We start from the raw sequence: 15,889 nt of genomic DNA, 5'->3' as shown, positions 1-15,889 counted from the left end.
AAAGTGCTGGGATTAAAGGCGTGCACCACCACCATCTGGTGGAATTGAGATTTTTTAAACGAATAAAAAATTGTTTTTCTCATTCTCATGTATTCGCCACTATCCCTCGTTCTTTTCTGAAACTGTGAATTTTATGTATGTTATCACACGATGGAAAGCTGAGCAGCAAGTGTCTACACATGTGTGTATATTTAAACACACCTACAATCTGCAGCACTGGGTATTCACTGGGGTCTTGTATATTTAAACACACCTACAATCTGCAGCACTGGGTATTCACTGGGGTCTTGTATATTTAAACACACCTACAATCTGCAGAACTGGGTATTCACTGGGGTCTTGAAATATCCTCTAGCCAAGACACTACTGTTTTTCCTTAAATTTCATCTACAAGAAAGATTCCTACTGAACTCTCAATTTATTGATTTTTAATTTATAATTCCATGAACGAAATGGATAAGTAATTTCTATTAATTTCCTAAAACATCCTCTGTTGTAAGCCTAATTCCTATGTCCCCTTACATAGATAATCTTAAAAGTTGATGTTTACTTAAATATTTAAAAATCAGAAACAACTTTAAAGTTTAACTAATAGACCAGGCTAAATGCACGGAAATGAAATATTGTTCAAACACCAAAAATTTAGATTTTAAAACTAAGAAACTTTAAGGGCTAAGGATGTAGCTCAGCAGTAAGCATTTCCATGTGTAAAACCTAAGGTTCAGTGCTCAACATGGTCAAAAAACCAAAGTTCACCTCCCATAAGGTTTCACTCTAGATGGGGAAGGTGGCACACATGTATAATCTTAGCACTAGACTGAAGAATACAGAGACAAAAGAAAAACAAGTTTGATGGCAGCTTGGGCTAGATTGAGGCCTTGCCTCAAAACAAAACTCACTTAAGGGAGGCCTACAACCAACCAACCTCTTGGGCACATCCTCCTTTATTTCTGGGCACCTCCGTTCCTCTTAAATCCTCATACTTAAATAAAATCTATGTTAAAATACCTCTTGTAAAATCTCAACTTTATGTCAAAATGTATATAATATCTAAATATCAGCAAAACAAAAAGCTAATAAAACACATATGACAGATATTATTGTTGGAAAATATAAGAGACTTATACATAAAATTATTTCAAAATTTTAGGAAAACATGGTTACATGCAAATATTTTAAATGCAGTTAATTTCTGACAAGCAGTAATGGTTAAATTTCACTTTGTCTTTATATTTAAAACCTTTAAACAAAACAAATAAAAAAGTCTCACTATATACGTAGCTAAGTTGGTCTTTAGCCAAGGCTGGCCTTGAATTTAAAATGGTCTTGTTTGGGGCTTCTAAATGCTAGGATTACAGGCACATACACTCAAGAAGCAGAGGCAAGAAGATCTCTGTGAATTTGAGGCTAGCCTGGTCTACATAGTGGGACGGAGAGAAGAAGGAAGAAAAGAAAGGTTAGAAAATACGTTTACCAGTAAAAAAAAAAAGGGGGGGGGGGAATACTTCTATATTAAATTAAAATAACCTATATTAAATTAAAATAACCTCTAGGTTTTTTAAGCAAGCTATTTCATTTATTTAATTATTAGTTTTTTTGTGTTTTTTTTTTTAAAGACAGGGTAGCTCTGGTTGTCCTGCAACTAGCTCTTGTAGACCAGGCTGGCCTCGAACTTACAGAGATCCACCTGCCTCTGCCCCCCCGAGTACTAGGATTAAAGAAGAGTAAACTGAAGTCAACCATGCAATAGTGCTTTCATACTCAACATGCACACAGTAGAGGTAAATGATGCTAAAACTCAACACAGCCCCTCTTAATGCTGTGTAATTCATAACACAGTCTGATTTGTCCTAACAATAGCTTGTCCTTTTATTCACATGCACTAACACAAGCTAGCACAAAGTTATAGAAGAAAACTGGCAGGTTACTTAGTATAAAGTGCTTGGCTTGCCTAGCAAGCATAAAGATTTGGAGAGAGGGAAGTGAGGAAAAAAGAAGGAGGAAGGAACTAACAGGTGAAATTCTCAAAATTCTAGTTAACTCCACAATAAATTAAATTACTCAAGAACTCCATTATCGAAGAAAAAGTGGTTTCTGATAGGCCTGCCATTTTATAAACTAGCATGTCTGTCACCAGAAAAGGGAACAGGGAGAATGTCTTTTTGTCTCAATCTTTGTTATATACTATTTTTCTCCCTGACACTCTTATTACTTTATTCTTTTTAGTTTTTATTTTATTTATTTGAGACAGGTTTTCACTATGCAATCTTGGCTGGCCTGGAGCTACCCAGGTAGATCAGGAAGGCCTTGAACTCAGAGAGATCTGCCTGCCTCCACTGTGAGTGCTGGGATTAAAGGTATGTGTCACTGTGCCTGGCAAGATTTATTTATTTTTATGTGTATGGATATTTCTCCTGCATGCATTAATGTTTGTATATATGTGGAAGCAGTACCGCTAAGGCCAGAAATGGGGACCAAACCCTCTGGGATTCAATCGGTAGCTGGCTGTTAGATGCCCTGTATGTGGGTACCGAACCAGGTCCCCTGCAAGAGCAGTGAAGACTCCTGATACAGTAAAAGAAATAAAAGTTCGACTAGAAGTCTACAGCCAATTCAAAATGAAAATTTTTCAAAACAAATTCTAAGTCTCTCCTTTCAGTATCACCAGTATGAGGATTCTCCCTGGGGGCTCTGAAGTGTGATTCACAAAATACAAAGCTACTTCTCTGAGAGGTTCTACAGTGACAGCACTCAAAAACAGCCAACTCTGCACAGAATAATCCTCATTAGCACACCACTTTATGAACCACTGGCCTTTGCTGAGTAGTATATTCAAGAAAATACGTGGGGAAAAAAAAACATCATTGGATTATAACCAAAAAGCAAAAGCCAGGGGAAGTCATTTCCTACCCACTGTGCTTAAGGTTCCCCAAACAAATAAATGCTGGTTATGGGGTAGAAATACCTTTAAATATCTATGTGTGGAAAATAGTATTTGTACTCCCTTCTGAGCAAATTTCAATTATTTTGAATACCAATGACAATATTCCTTTTAATGTGATAAATCTTTAAATTTTGAAAATCTTTTCACCTTTATCTTACATATTTAAAGTACGTTTCTACTTGACCTAAATTTTAATTATACAACAGACAAAGTTTAAAGTTGGTTGCTCCCTTTATGAACAAAAAATAAAATCTCATCAAAAAACCTTTTTCTTAATATCAGCATACAAAATTGATAATAGTCATAATCTGCACTTACTCTTCACCCCTTTCTTCCCCTTTCGTTCCTTCTTGTACTGTTCCTTCAGTTTACTTATTAGTACCTGGTCTACATCCCAAACCTCAGCAGTTGGGGAGAGGTCATCTTTATCTACATGCAGCATATTATTAAAAGAAAAAAAATCAGCAGTTGGCAATGCAAGCTGTTGGCAGTAAACTGTTAAGCTTTACATCATCATAATAAAGATATTGTAATAGCATATACTCAAGACACTTTAAAGGTGCAGTCTCAGTTTGTAGTTCCCAACTCAACTAAATGTCCTTAAGTTCCTATGCATTTAATATGTAACAGGTAAACAATACTTCATTTTTATGTGTCACAAATTTGAGAAATATTCTTTTATCATTGGACTAACATTAGAAATCTAATATTAAAAAAAAGATCACTGCATCTTTAGAAAAATGTTAATAAGTATTCAGCCAGCATCATATAAGCAAACAAATGAATTGCATGCAAATTCATAATAAAATGCAAGCTATAAATGTCAGTGCCATTTCATTGATGAAATTAGTCATGCATTCCTGTCACACTAGTTCTGCATGCACAGGATAACTGTATGATAGAAAGGCATTCTAATCCAATGTAATACACATAGTTCCCAAATACAATGTCTCAAATAATTCACACAAAGCATTCAAAGAACGCCACCTCTGTCTCCACCCCCTCCCAACAGTTCAACATTTCATTACCTTTTTCCACTGGACTACAACTAAAGATTAGCAAAATAACAGAATAAAAATAAAACAAATAAGAAAGTTCAAATTCCACTGAAGTCTTGATTTGAGCTGAAATTTTTTGAGGGTAAAACAGTGACAAGCACAAAGAAGTTAAAACACACATTGCTTTATACTTGGTACTATCTTTCTTGTGTGTGTTTTCAGCAATATTTAAGTAAATACTTATGCCTGGTGGGGAAAAGTCTACTCATAATAAACTAGAGAAATCTTAAAAAGACAGTATAAAAATGCTTTTCTTAGAGCTATTTTACTAATTGAGGGTTTTCATTCATTTAGTTTTAAGGCAATCTTATTACTAAATTTAACAGTTTCAGACTATTTTAGAGTCCTCTTAAATAAAAATTATACCCAAACACTTAGTTTTTAAATAAATTATACCGAATAATAAGATTTTAGTTGTAAATTGTGTTAACTAAGCATATGCTGTTTCTCAGGTTGTCAAACACTCCCTGGTAATCTTCGTGCACCTCTAGATTGATATGTAAAGCAAGCCTAACAAGAGCTCTTGTTAGAAGAGCAGAGAGAAGAAATTCAAAGAGCTCCTATACCTCAATTCTCTTCTACAATTGTTATGCCTTTGTTATACCACCATAAGTAGTTGGTATGTGAAAACATTTTAATTTGCTAAATTCTGGTACTTGAAACTAACTTACTGAAGATTAGTATCTTTATGATTAGTATTGTCAAATCTTGCATTGTAGCAGTTTTTTAATATTTTCTTAAGAGAAAACGAATTTTTAATATACTCTAATCACAAAGGTTTCCTGAAAACTAAGCTGTATCAAGAATCCTGTTCATTTACTGAATAATGTGAACATAGTAACATGGCCTGAGTCAAGTGAATTTCTCTCTTTTGTTTGAGGAAAGGGTCTTAGAACATACACCAACTAGTCCAGACTCATGATCCTCCTGTCTCAGACTGGCTGTAGTTATGGGCTCACACCTCAAGATCATCTCGTATAGTCATCTTAATGACACTAATGATTCCTGTTGTCTATTACTTACACTAGGTCAAATTAGCACAACCTAAAAGTAGTATGTTTTACAGCCAGAGATTTTATTAAAAACAAAAACAAAAAAACCCTTGAGACTTAAGTGGCACAAAACCTTACAAAGGAAAAAAAACTAATTATAAGGACCAATTTTCTAAGTCTGTGCAGCAAGAATGAAGCTGTGAATGGCTGTAAGTACGGCAGTAAAGAGTAGAGTGAAAAAGCAAAACTAATTAAAAAAAAAAACCAAACCAAACCAAAACGAAAATTTGCAAGATAACCTCAAATCTAGAAAGCAAAAGTAAACTAAGGCGTTGCAAAGAACGGGTTGGTGGATGCATATGTGCACAAAAACATCCTGGAACTTGCCTGGTAAATAACAGATGATTTGATATTGCTTATAAGAAATAAGTAATAGCAAAAGGGAAGAGGCAGGATAATCTTCTACATATTAATCCTGTTTTAAAAAAATCTAGGGGGGGATACCAAGAAATGAAGTTGAATCAATTATGGGAACCTTTTTTTTTTCCTAAAAGAAAATACAAGCATGCACAAAAAAGTTGATTCCAAACAATGTGAAACCACAAAACCATGACATTCCATTATGGTAATTCTGATCACCAAAGCAAAATTATACAAACCTATTAACCATAGCATAAATTTTTAAATAGCTTCACTTTATGAAAATAACACTTTATGCCTTGTCTGCAAATATCAATATTCAGATATTAATTACATTTTGTGATCCTAATAAGTCCAAAGATCATATTTTTAAAGAGTTGAAGAAAATAAGTGAATATTCTTAAAATGCCATGTATCTCCACGAGAAAAAGGCAAATAATGACATACCAGCTAGTACTTTTAATTGTGAAGAACATAAAATTAAACTATATTATCTAATTAAATAACAGTGTTAGAACAAGACTTACAAGCTTCCTTTAGAAGCAGTGGTTTCATAATATAAGATTCTGGAGTATGTTCAAGACTTTCATTTCAATCTAAAAATCTTCCTATTTAAAAATCATTAAAACTTGAGCAAATAAATTAAAAATAAAGGCAGTGTTTTTACATGCACGCTCTTAAGTTTCAAAAAAAATGAACATGATAGCTGTTGAATAGAGAAATTTTAGAAACACTGCAATGTCCTTTTTGCTTTTATACAGAAACTACTTGCTCAAAGTTCCAGTCTCTTTGGGTACTAAGAGGCTTTCTTAGTTATTTCCAGGAAATTTAAAAAAGAATAAAGGTAGTAAAAGTGGTAGGTAAATTGTCACTCATAGATCAAGTCCTTTTTAAAACTACTGTCAAGTCTCTGAACAAAGGACTACTCATTTGCACTTGACCTTATTAAAGAAATAATCCCATTTCACACAAATTAAATTTCTGAGATGTTTGTCATTCGGACTAAAAGTTAAAATTCTAGCCACTTTAGATAAACAGAAATGGTTGTGTGTCAAGATTTAGCTAAGCAGATGTTCAACACACTCTTAAGTAGATTATATGTATAGATATACATACTTAGCCATGATTAGCTCTATAATATTGTAGGTGATTTCTAATTTTATAACTGACATTTATTTATGGTCCCTAAAATACACATATACTATGAAATATCTGTATATAATTTCTACTTTTACATGACTGAAATTTTCAGGAAAAAGAACCAGTACTTTTAAAGTTGTAGGGAAAAACTACAGTCCAAGATTTAATAGGCTACATATAAATTTACATGTCTTTTCTTTTACTGTTTCTCCTATAAACAAATAATCTCCTAAAATATAGTCATTTCAAGAAAATACAAACACATACAAAAGTCCATATAGTAACTGTAGAGTCTATATTTTCAATAAACATGCCCCATCTATTTCTTCTCTGAAGTAAATCTAAAAATGGTATTTGAGCTATAAATGAGAGCATCTCTGAAGATGGAGTTACAGGTGACTGTCACCAAGTGCTAGGAACCAAACTCTGATCCTCAGAAAGACAAGTGCTCATAACCACTGAGCCATCCTGCTAGTCCAACATTTTTTTAAAAATCATGTTTTTCTTTTTCTATTTTTCATTTGTTGAGAACAAGGTTTCTCCGTATAGCCCTAGTTGTCCTGCCTGGAACTCCCAGGCTGGCCTTGAACTTGCCTGCCTCTGCCTCCTTGGTATTGGGATTAAAGCCATGTGACACCATGGCCAGCCCAAGTGTGTTTTTCTAACACCACAGTGATTTAAAAACAAACAACAAAAAAAAAACTAGTGATAAATATTTTTAGATGTATTAAACTAACCTCCACAAAAAGCTCTATAAATATACTTTGAGTTCTACCACCTACTAGATAATATTAAACAAGAGCTAAATGAACATACTAATGGAAAAAACACATTTTAAGCTATTACCTTGATATATTTGTTTTATAAGTATATAAATAGGGTTTTTAACTACTGATACGCCTTTCTTTTGATTATACATTGCCTACTATTAGCTTTAAATATCACTTTCAAAGTTTAGGCCATCACATTTGTAATCAGAATATTATAGGCAACAAGTTTAATGCCCTCACTAAATCTGGCTCATTACTAGGATTATAAATCAGATTAATTTATTCCTACCTACCACTAAGACAGGTAACACCATATGGTCAGATGAGGAAGTATGTTTTCATAAAGCTTTGATTACATAAAACTAAATGATGTGTATGAATAAAACTGAGTAATTCTTGTTTTAAAAAAAATCTATTAGAGGGAAAAAAAAAAATCAACAAAACATTCCAGATCAGCTTCTGAAGTCAAAAGCCATCTACTGAAAATCTGTCACAAAATCTAATAGACTAGGACCAAATGCCTCAAATTACCAACACCAACTGTTCTTGGTTCACCTGCTACCATACACTCAGACACACAGATCCCCCACACAATGTTTAATAATAACCACCTAGAAATGCTACATTTCCTCCCACCCAAGGTTTCTTTATCCCCTTACCCCATTCTGTACCATCCCCTGAACTCCGTGCTTCGCCAGCCCCTTCACCATCTTCTGCAGTCACTAAAAAGTCGAATTCTTTCAGTGCTTCCTCGGTATCAGGATCATCAGTTAAGTCAGCAGCTAAACCTTCATTACCTATCTGTAAAGAGAAAATAAGCTAATAAGTACTACTTCTAATTCCTCATTTTAAAGAGGACCTTTAATGTTTTCACTTCACAATATTCATAAATCTACTTTGAAATGATCCAGATCGCCGGGCGGTGGTGGCGCACGCCTTTAATCCCAGCACTTGGGAGGCAGAGGCAGGCGGATCTCTGTGAGTTCGAGACCAGCCTGGTCTACAAGAGCTAGTTCCAGGACAGGCTCCAAAACCACAGAGAAACCCTGTCTCGAAAAAAACCAAAAAAAAAAAAAAAAACCCAAAAAAAAAAAAAAAAAAGAAATGATCCAGATCCACACTTGTACTTTCCCACAATTCACAAATCTCAAACTATGCCCTAGACAAATAGTTCAACATGCTGTATGAAGATCTCTTGCAAAAAGTGACCCACAAGATGTAGTGCTAGAAAAGATCCATGTTTTACCCTCAAGAGTGTTCTTTAATTATAGATAAGTTCACAGATGATCCCTACTCATCGTCTACTCACCCGCATCCTGCTAAGTTAATTGGCTGAACACACTGCTAACTGTGTACTATCACTCATGGCAGCACAGCATAACAACTTAAATTGGTTGTGCAACACCCGATCTCCCAGAACAAACAAAATCTCAGGTTTTTGAGGTGTCTCAGCAAGAAAAATGCCTGTTAATGACCTGAGTTTTATCCTCATAAACTACATACAAGTGGAAGGAAAAAACTAACTCCACAAAACTGTCCTAACTTCCTTGTGCTGTGGCAAATATGCAGATTAAAACACACATAAGTTTAAAAAATAAAACTTCTATGCACCCACAAAGTACATCACACATATGAAAAGCTCAGAAAGGTCAAAAGATTTTGAGAAATAATTGCATTTTTTTCTATATTATTGCAAAAACTCAAAGTACCACAATTGAATTTACTCACTTTTCTTATTTTCTTTTTTTTTTTTTTTTTTTTTTTTTTTTGAATAGACAGGGTATCAAGAAGCCAAATGACTTCAAATTCACTATCTAGCTGAGGGCATCCTTGAACTCTCTATCCTCCTGGCCTCACCTCGTAAGTGCTGCACCACATCTAATTTATGTGATACTTTAACCTACAACCTCGGGCCTCACTCTTTTTTATTCTTTTTAAAGACATACACACTGGGGGCTGGAGAGATGGCTCAGAGGTTAAGAGCATTGCCTGCTCTTCCAAAGGTCCTGAGTTCAATTCCCAGCAACCACATGGTGGCTCACAACCATCTGTAATGGGGTCTGGTGCCCTCTTCTGGCCTGCAGGCATACACACAGACAGAATATTGTATACATAATAAATAAATAAATAAATATTTTTAAAGACATACACACGAAATACTGAACACTACTTTGATGTTTACAAATGGGGATATTCTACTTTGGGTCCTGTAGAGCTAACTCTCCATTCATTACTAAAATATATTAAGTCCGTTTCTTAGTATATTAACAAAAGTAAACTTTTGCTAACCCTTACCAAATAATCAGGATATTAACACATATTTACAATTCTTATCAGTCCCTCACCCACATTGGGAGTATCTACACTGTTCATTTACCTCCCATGTGATAGCAAGATAAACTTCAGTGTGACTCCAAATTGTTATAAGATTGTAGGACTAAAAAGTATGCCACTTCTTTTTTAAAAAGTTTCATAGGATTGGACAAATACATGAAAAAGACCTTTTCTTAGCCATTTAGTGATTAATATATGAAATCATAACTCCTGCATCTGTATATAATGCAGGAGTAGCTGGCAATATTAATGTTTCAAAGGACACCTAAAAAAAATTACTGTTCAAATTACTGTATACAGAAAATGATGTAAATCTCCTACTTTGTGCTTATTGATCCGAAGTTTCTCTTTTCCTTCTGGGATGCCCTCAATCATGTCATTTTCTTCTTCATCACTGTCATCAGCATTTTCTAAAAAATTGAATGTCTCAAGAACATCACCAGATGGCCTGTAGAAAAAGAAAAAAGATAATTCCAACTACTTCAATCATTGACTCTACTATTTCTTCCCGCATACTACTTTAATACTTTTCCTGATCTAGTGGTACTAGGAATTGAACCCAGGGTGTCACACATGCTAGGCAAGTATTCAATTGCTGAACCACATTCTGACCCTTCTAATTCCTTTTAAAACTACTTAAGGATAACTGTTGCAATTCAAACACCACTTAAATTTTTGCTGCTGAGAGACGGGGTCTTACATAGTTCAGATTAGTCTCAACTCGTTGTGTAGATGAAAATAACTTTGAATTCCTGATCCTCCTATGAGAAGGCTTGGTCCACTACTGCTGGGTCAAAACAATCTGATTATAATATATTGCCTAAACTTTTTATTATAGAATAGTTTTTAAAAGATTATCTATAATTAAAATAAGCATTGTTCTATATTTATTGAGCTCATCCAAAGCATTCTGTCTAAAAAATCTTAGGTAAATGCTACAAGAAAATAAAATCTGGGAACTGGAAATGGCTCAGGAGGTAAAAGTACAAGTAAGAGATCATTCAGGGGACCTGAGTTTGGCTCCCAGCATCCACATCGGATGTCTCACAATAGTAGTCAAAAATTCTAGCTCTTGGAGATATAATGCCTTCTTTGAGCATCTGTTTTACAAGTACAGAGCCACACACACACACACACACATACACACAAATTAAGACTTTAAAAAGAAAAACAATCTAGTAAGTTTAAACATTCAAACATGTTATCATTTCTCAAAAATACCAGCACAAGCAATTTTGCAATTTTTCATAACCTCTTATACTTTAAATGTTTAAAGACTAAACAGTGAAACACAAAAGTTAAATTTATTAAAGTTGCCCATATTTAAATTCATGAAACATATGTTCCATACCAATCTGTGGGGAGCAGAGGAAGCCTGTGTGGATGTGTGCTGCTGACATGAGCTGGCCAGGCTTTGTTGTGATGTACACCCTTTGATCCCAGTGCTTGGGTAGCAGAGGCAGGAAGATGTGAGTAATAGGTTAGCCAGGGCTACCTAGAAAACCTTGTCTCAAAAAAACAGAATAATAAAGACACGAACAATGTCAAAGACCAAAGTCTCAACTCCATGGAGCAGCGACCCTTTTCAGTACCAGGCTCAAAAGGGTGGCAGCCTTCCTCTGCTCCAACTGCAAATGTTGACAGTGTGTATGGAGTAGAAATGCATACAGTTTTCTAACCTACCACAGATACTGATGGCCTGAAGAGACTGCTCTGACCAAGATGAGCGAAATGTGTCTCCTTGATTCGGTTGCATATCATAAACCCCTGCTTCCTGGTTCAGTAGTATATACTAAACACACTGAGCTTCCTGGGTGCTGTGCTTCTCCATCAGAGAGCCCAGACAACCACCCCAGCTTTTCTGTGTGTAAGTATCCAATGTCTGTAATTTTATACACCCACCACCCAGTTAGGGTTCTGGGACCCAAAAGACACCAATCTGTTTTATTGATTTCCTATATATTAAAAAAAAAGGTATCTTTAATCTGTTAAAATATTTTCAAGCATTTCAAAACTACTCATATAGTAAATAATAGCAATAATCTATTTTAATCATTTTACTAAGACTAATCTGAGTTCCTGTATATACAAGCAAAAAGGGGCTTTCATACAGTCATTTAATGTCTAACAGTAGGAACAACTCTAGAAAACATAGCTAAAAATGAGATTCATAATGAAAAGTCTCTGCTGTACCACTGGACTTTGTTGTCCCTAAGTTAAACAATGTTCATCTACAAATACAAATCTTACCTTTTGATTTCTTGTCCTTTTTGTTTAGGAGATTCACCACCATTCAAAATCTGTTCTAAATTCTTTGCTTCTACGGATCCATTTGGTTCTGAATTAGACAGTCCAAGTAATGACCTTACCCGCTGAGATCGTACATCTAATATTGTATCAGTGTATCCTACTTCTTGAAGATACCTATCAAGAGAAAATTAAAAATTAAAATTTAATATACTGGGGACTGGAGAAAAGGCTCAGCAGTTAAGAATTGAGAATACTGAGAAAGGGGGGGAAAAGCCAGGCAGTGGTGATGCTCACTTCTAATCCCAGCACTTGGAAGGAAAAGGCAGGCAAATTTCTTGTGAGTTTGAAGCCAGCCTGGTCTACAGAGTGAGTTCCAGGACAGTCTCCAAAGATAGAGAAACCCTGTCTCGAGAAATTAAAAAGAATTAAGAATACTGACTACTCTTAACCAGAGGACCCAGGTTCAATTCCCAGCACCCAAATGGCAGCTCACAACAGTCTTGAGACTAGAGGGATGGCTTGGGGCTAAGAGCACTTGCTGTTCTTGTAGAGGATCTGGGTTCAGTTTCCTACACCTGCATCAGATGCCTCACAAGCCATCTAGATCTTCAGTTCAGGGGATCTGACGCCCTTTTCAGGCCTTAACAGGCACTGTATACATGTAGTGTACATATAATCAGGCACACATACGTAAACATTTTATCAAAATTTATGTTTAAACACTCCTAGTAAACAACTAAAATAAATTTAGGAAAAGCTAAAAACAGGAAGAATGATTAGAATAGCAATAAAGTAAGAAAGCAAACAAATAAATTAGAAAAGAGAATAAACACAAGGAAAATAAGCAATATAAACTTTTTGATACACAAATAAATGCAATTAAACAAAAAGATTAGAGCAGGTATGGTGATTCGCTCCTGAAATCCCAGCATTCAGGAGGCAAAGCAAAGAATAAAAAAAAGGCTACAGAAATAAACTATCCCCCAAAAGTGCAGGACCAGGAATTCAAGGCGGCAAGCCTTGGGTACCATGCAACATCTTGTTTCAAAAACAGTTTGGCTATAAAAATAAAGGGAGAAAGTTTAAGACTCCATGGAGATTAGCATTTGAAAGAAATAATGACTTCCTTACAGCCATGCCCACTCTTTAAACAATGCTACATGTGGTGGACAATTCCTTTCCTTACCCCAGTGATGTGGGATTCCCCTCTGTATGCTGTTAATACCATTGGTTAATAAAGAAACTGTCTTGGGCCTGCGCAGAGCAGAATAGAGGTAGGTGGGGAAAACTAAACTAAATGCTGGGACAAAGGAGGACGAGTCAGAGAGAAGCCATATAACCCCGCTGGAACTTTACCCGGTAAGCCATAGCCTCATGGCGATACACAAATTAGTAAAGATGGGTAAATTAAGATGTAAGAGTTAGCTAATAAGAAGCTAGAGCTAATGGGCCAAGCAGCGATTTAAATTAATAGTTTCCGTGTGATTATTTCAGGTCTAAGCTGCTGGGTGGTCGGGAAACAAACAAGCGGCCTCCTTACATAACACCCCAGTCTCTAGACTTTGGACTAAAAGAACTGCCAAATTCGTACACAACCTGGATAAAAATGACTGAGTCATTGCTGGATTAAGTCAGACTATTTTGAACACTTCTGAGAAATGAGGTTGGGGAAGCTATCACATGAAGGAAACAAGTAGATTTTCTTCAGAAGAAGAGAATAAAACCAATAAAGAGAAGTAGATGACAAGACACGAGATTAAAACTGTATCCTGAGATTTTCTCTGCAAATTCCCCAAAGCTACCTGACTTGATACGTATCATTGAGCGTTTCCTTCAACTCTGCCAATTATTCTAGTCCCTTTTCCCATCAAAACTCTGTTCTTAGTCATTTACAAGAATCTGAGTACTGGATAACAATTAAGAAGCTTAAACATAATATAAGAAGAAAAGTAAAAAGTTGAAAGAGTTCTAATCTTATACTCTTCACATTTTTAGTCAAGTGGAAGCAGAGGAACACTACTGAAAGGATACACACTATGCTGAGATGCGGTACTTGAGTTTTGAAGCCCCACTGGGGGCCATATAAATAGATGTTGGGAGCCATTTGGCCTGGTTTTGGATCAGTATATGAGTGTTTGTGCAGGTCAATCAACAAGAGCCCATTTAAATGGTGAATAACACAGAAGTTCAAGTGAAGAAAAGAACACATGTAGACAATGGTGGCGCACGTCTTTAGTCCCAGCACTCAGGAAGGGAGGCAAGCAGATCTCTGAGTTTGAGGCTAGCCTGGTCTACAGTGAGTTCCAGGATGGCCAAGACTAAACAGAGAAACCTTGTTTGGAAAAACCGACCAAACACAAAACATGATTGCGCCAGATGTTGGTGGTGCACACCTTTAATAACAGCACTTGGGAGGCGGATCTCTGAGAGTTTGAGGCCAGCCTGGTCTACAGAGCAAGTGTCAGGGCAGGTTCCAAAGCTACACAGAGAAGCCCTGCCTCGAAAAATCAAAACAAAACAAACGTGATTACAATCCTGCTCAGACAGGAGTACAGTAGTTATAAGTAATAACAAAGGATCCAAATATACTCCAGGGCTATCAGCAGGATACAGATAGCAAAATTTCCAACTATAAAAAAAAGAGCCACTGTATAAAAAGACAATAAACAGGATTTGCCATAGAGTTGTCTCTAGTACATCAATAAACAAGCATCAAAATTGTTCCTCAAAAGTTTCACTAAGGTCTAGAGACATATCTTGTTCAGGTCCTGGGTTGAGTTCCTAGCACTCACAAGGTGGGATCCAGTGCTCTCTTCTGGCCTCTAAAGGCACCGGGCATACACACACACACACACTGAATTATTTATCTATATGTTATATATGTGGGTGTATACATATATACACATAGAGATGCAAAAATACTCATGCATAAAGTAAAATAAGTGTTAAAAAGAAGAAAATTTGGTAGGCAATCTCTGAGGAGTTTCATACAGTCAGTAACAATTCTCTATACTCTCATACACTGACTCTGAAGTGAGTACTGTGTGCCTTAGATGAATGATGCTACAGTATTTTTTTTTTGATGTCTAAGGGTATTTTTCCTATATGTATAAAAGTGTGCAGGAACACAGTTACTAGATGAAGATCACTAGTGGAAGGCAGATAAGGGCATCAAATCCCCTGTAACTGGAGTTATAGCCAGCTATGAGCTACCATGTGGGTGCTGAGAATTAAACCTGATATCCTCTGCAAAAGCAATCAGTGCTTTTAAATGCTGAGCCATCCCTACAGCCCAACCCAATACTACTTTAGTTCAACTTTAGTTTGGTGTAAGAGCTCCTTCTGTATTTGTGTTGCTTTCATTGGTTAATAAAGAAACTAACTGCTTTGGGCCTGGTGATAGGGCAGAACTTACGTAGGCAGGGAGACAACTGAATTCTGGGAGGAAGAAAGCAGAGTCTGAGAGAAGCCATGGAGCTCCTGCCTGAGACGGATGCTGCTTAGAATCTTGCGGGTAAGCCACAGTCATGTAGCAATATACAGATTTAATAGAAGTGGGTTAGATCAAGACATAAGAGTTAACCAATAAGAAGTTAGAGCTAATGGGCCAGGCAGTGTTTAAATGAGTACAGTTTCTGTGTGATTATTTCAGGTGTAAACTAGCCGAGTGGCCAGGACAGAACAAAGGGCCCGCGCTCCATGTAACATTAGTTCAGGCCTTCATCTAGTTTTTCACATTTTTCAACCATATGAGAGAAGGGGCTAGAGAGATGGCTCAACAGTTAGGAGCACTGGCTGCTCTTCCAAAGGACCAGGGAGGCTCAGGGGAGCTCAATCCCCAGAACCCATATAGCAGCCCATAATTATCTGTAACTCCTGGGTACCTGACACCCTCTTACATGTAGGCAAAAATCCCAGTGTATATCTATCTAAATAAATAAATACATACGTGTCTTTAAAGAGAGAGTGGGGGGAGAAAAG

General features: G+C 36.1%; 1 protein-coding gene across 3 annotated transcripts in view; it reads right to left on the bottom strand.

The window, feature by feature from the left end:
- Positions 1-15,889, bottom strand: part of Strn3 (striatin 3) — an 82,715-nt gene that overhangs the window by 29,786 nt on the left and 37,040 nt on the right. For 2 of the 3 annotated variants that reach the window (XM_075947493.1, XM_075947494.1), the window contains exons 5-7: positions 11,909-12,082; positions 9,980-10,106; positions 7,984-8,125 (exon numbers count right to left, since the gene is read on the bottom strand). In XM_075947493.1, the coding sequence (XP_075803608.1) occupies positions 7,984-8,125; positions 9,980-10,106; positions 11,909-12,082 (443 nt within the window). Of the gene's footprint in view, positions 1-3,262; positions 3,374-7,983; positions 8,126-9,979; positions 10,107-11,908; positions 12,083-15,889 lie in introns of all 3 variants that reach the window. The other variant, XM_075947492.1, reaches the window with a different exon arrangement.

This window comes from Microtus pennsylvanicus, chromosome 14 (genome assembly GCF_037038515.1).
Source record: "Microtus pennsylvanicus isolate mMicPen1 chromosome 14, mMicPen1.hap1, whole genome shotgun sequence".
NCBI lineage: Eukaryota > Metazoa > Chordata > Mammalia > Rodentia > Cricetidae > Microtus > Microtus pennsylvanicus.
The sequence above is the reverse complement of the archived record's forward strand: the minus strand, read 5'-3'. Positions and strand labels throughout refer to the sequence as shown.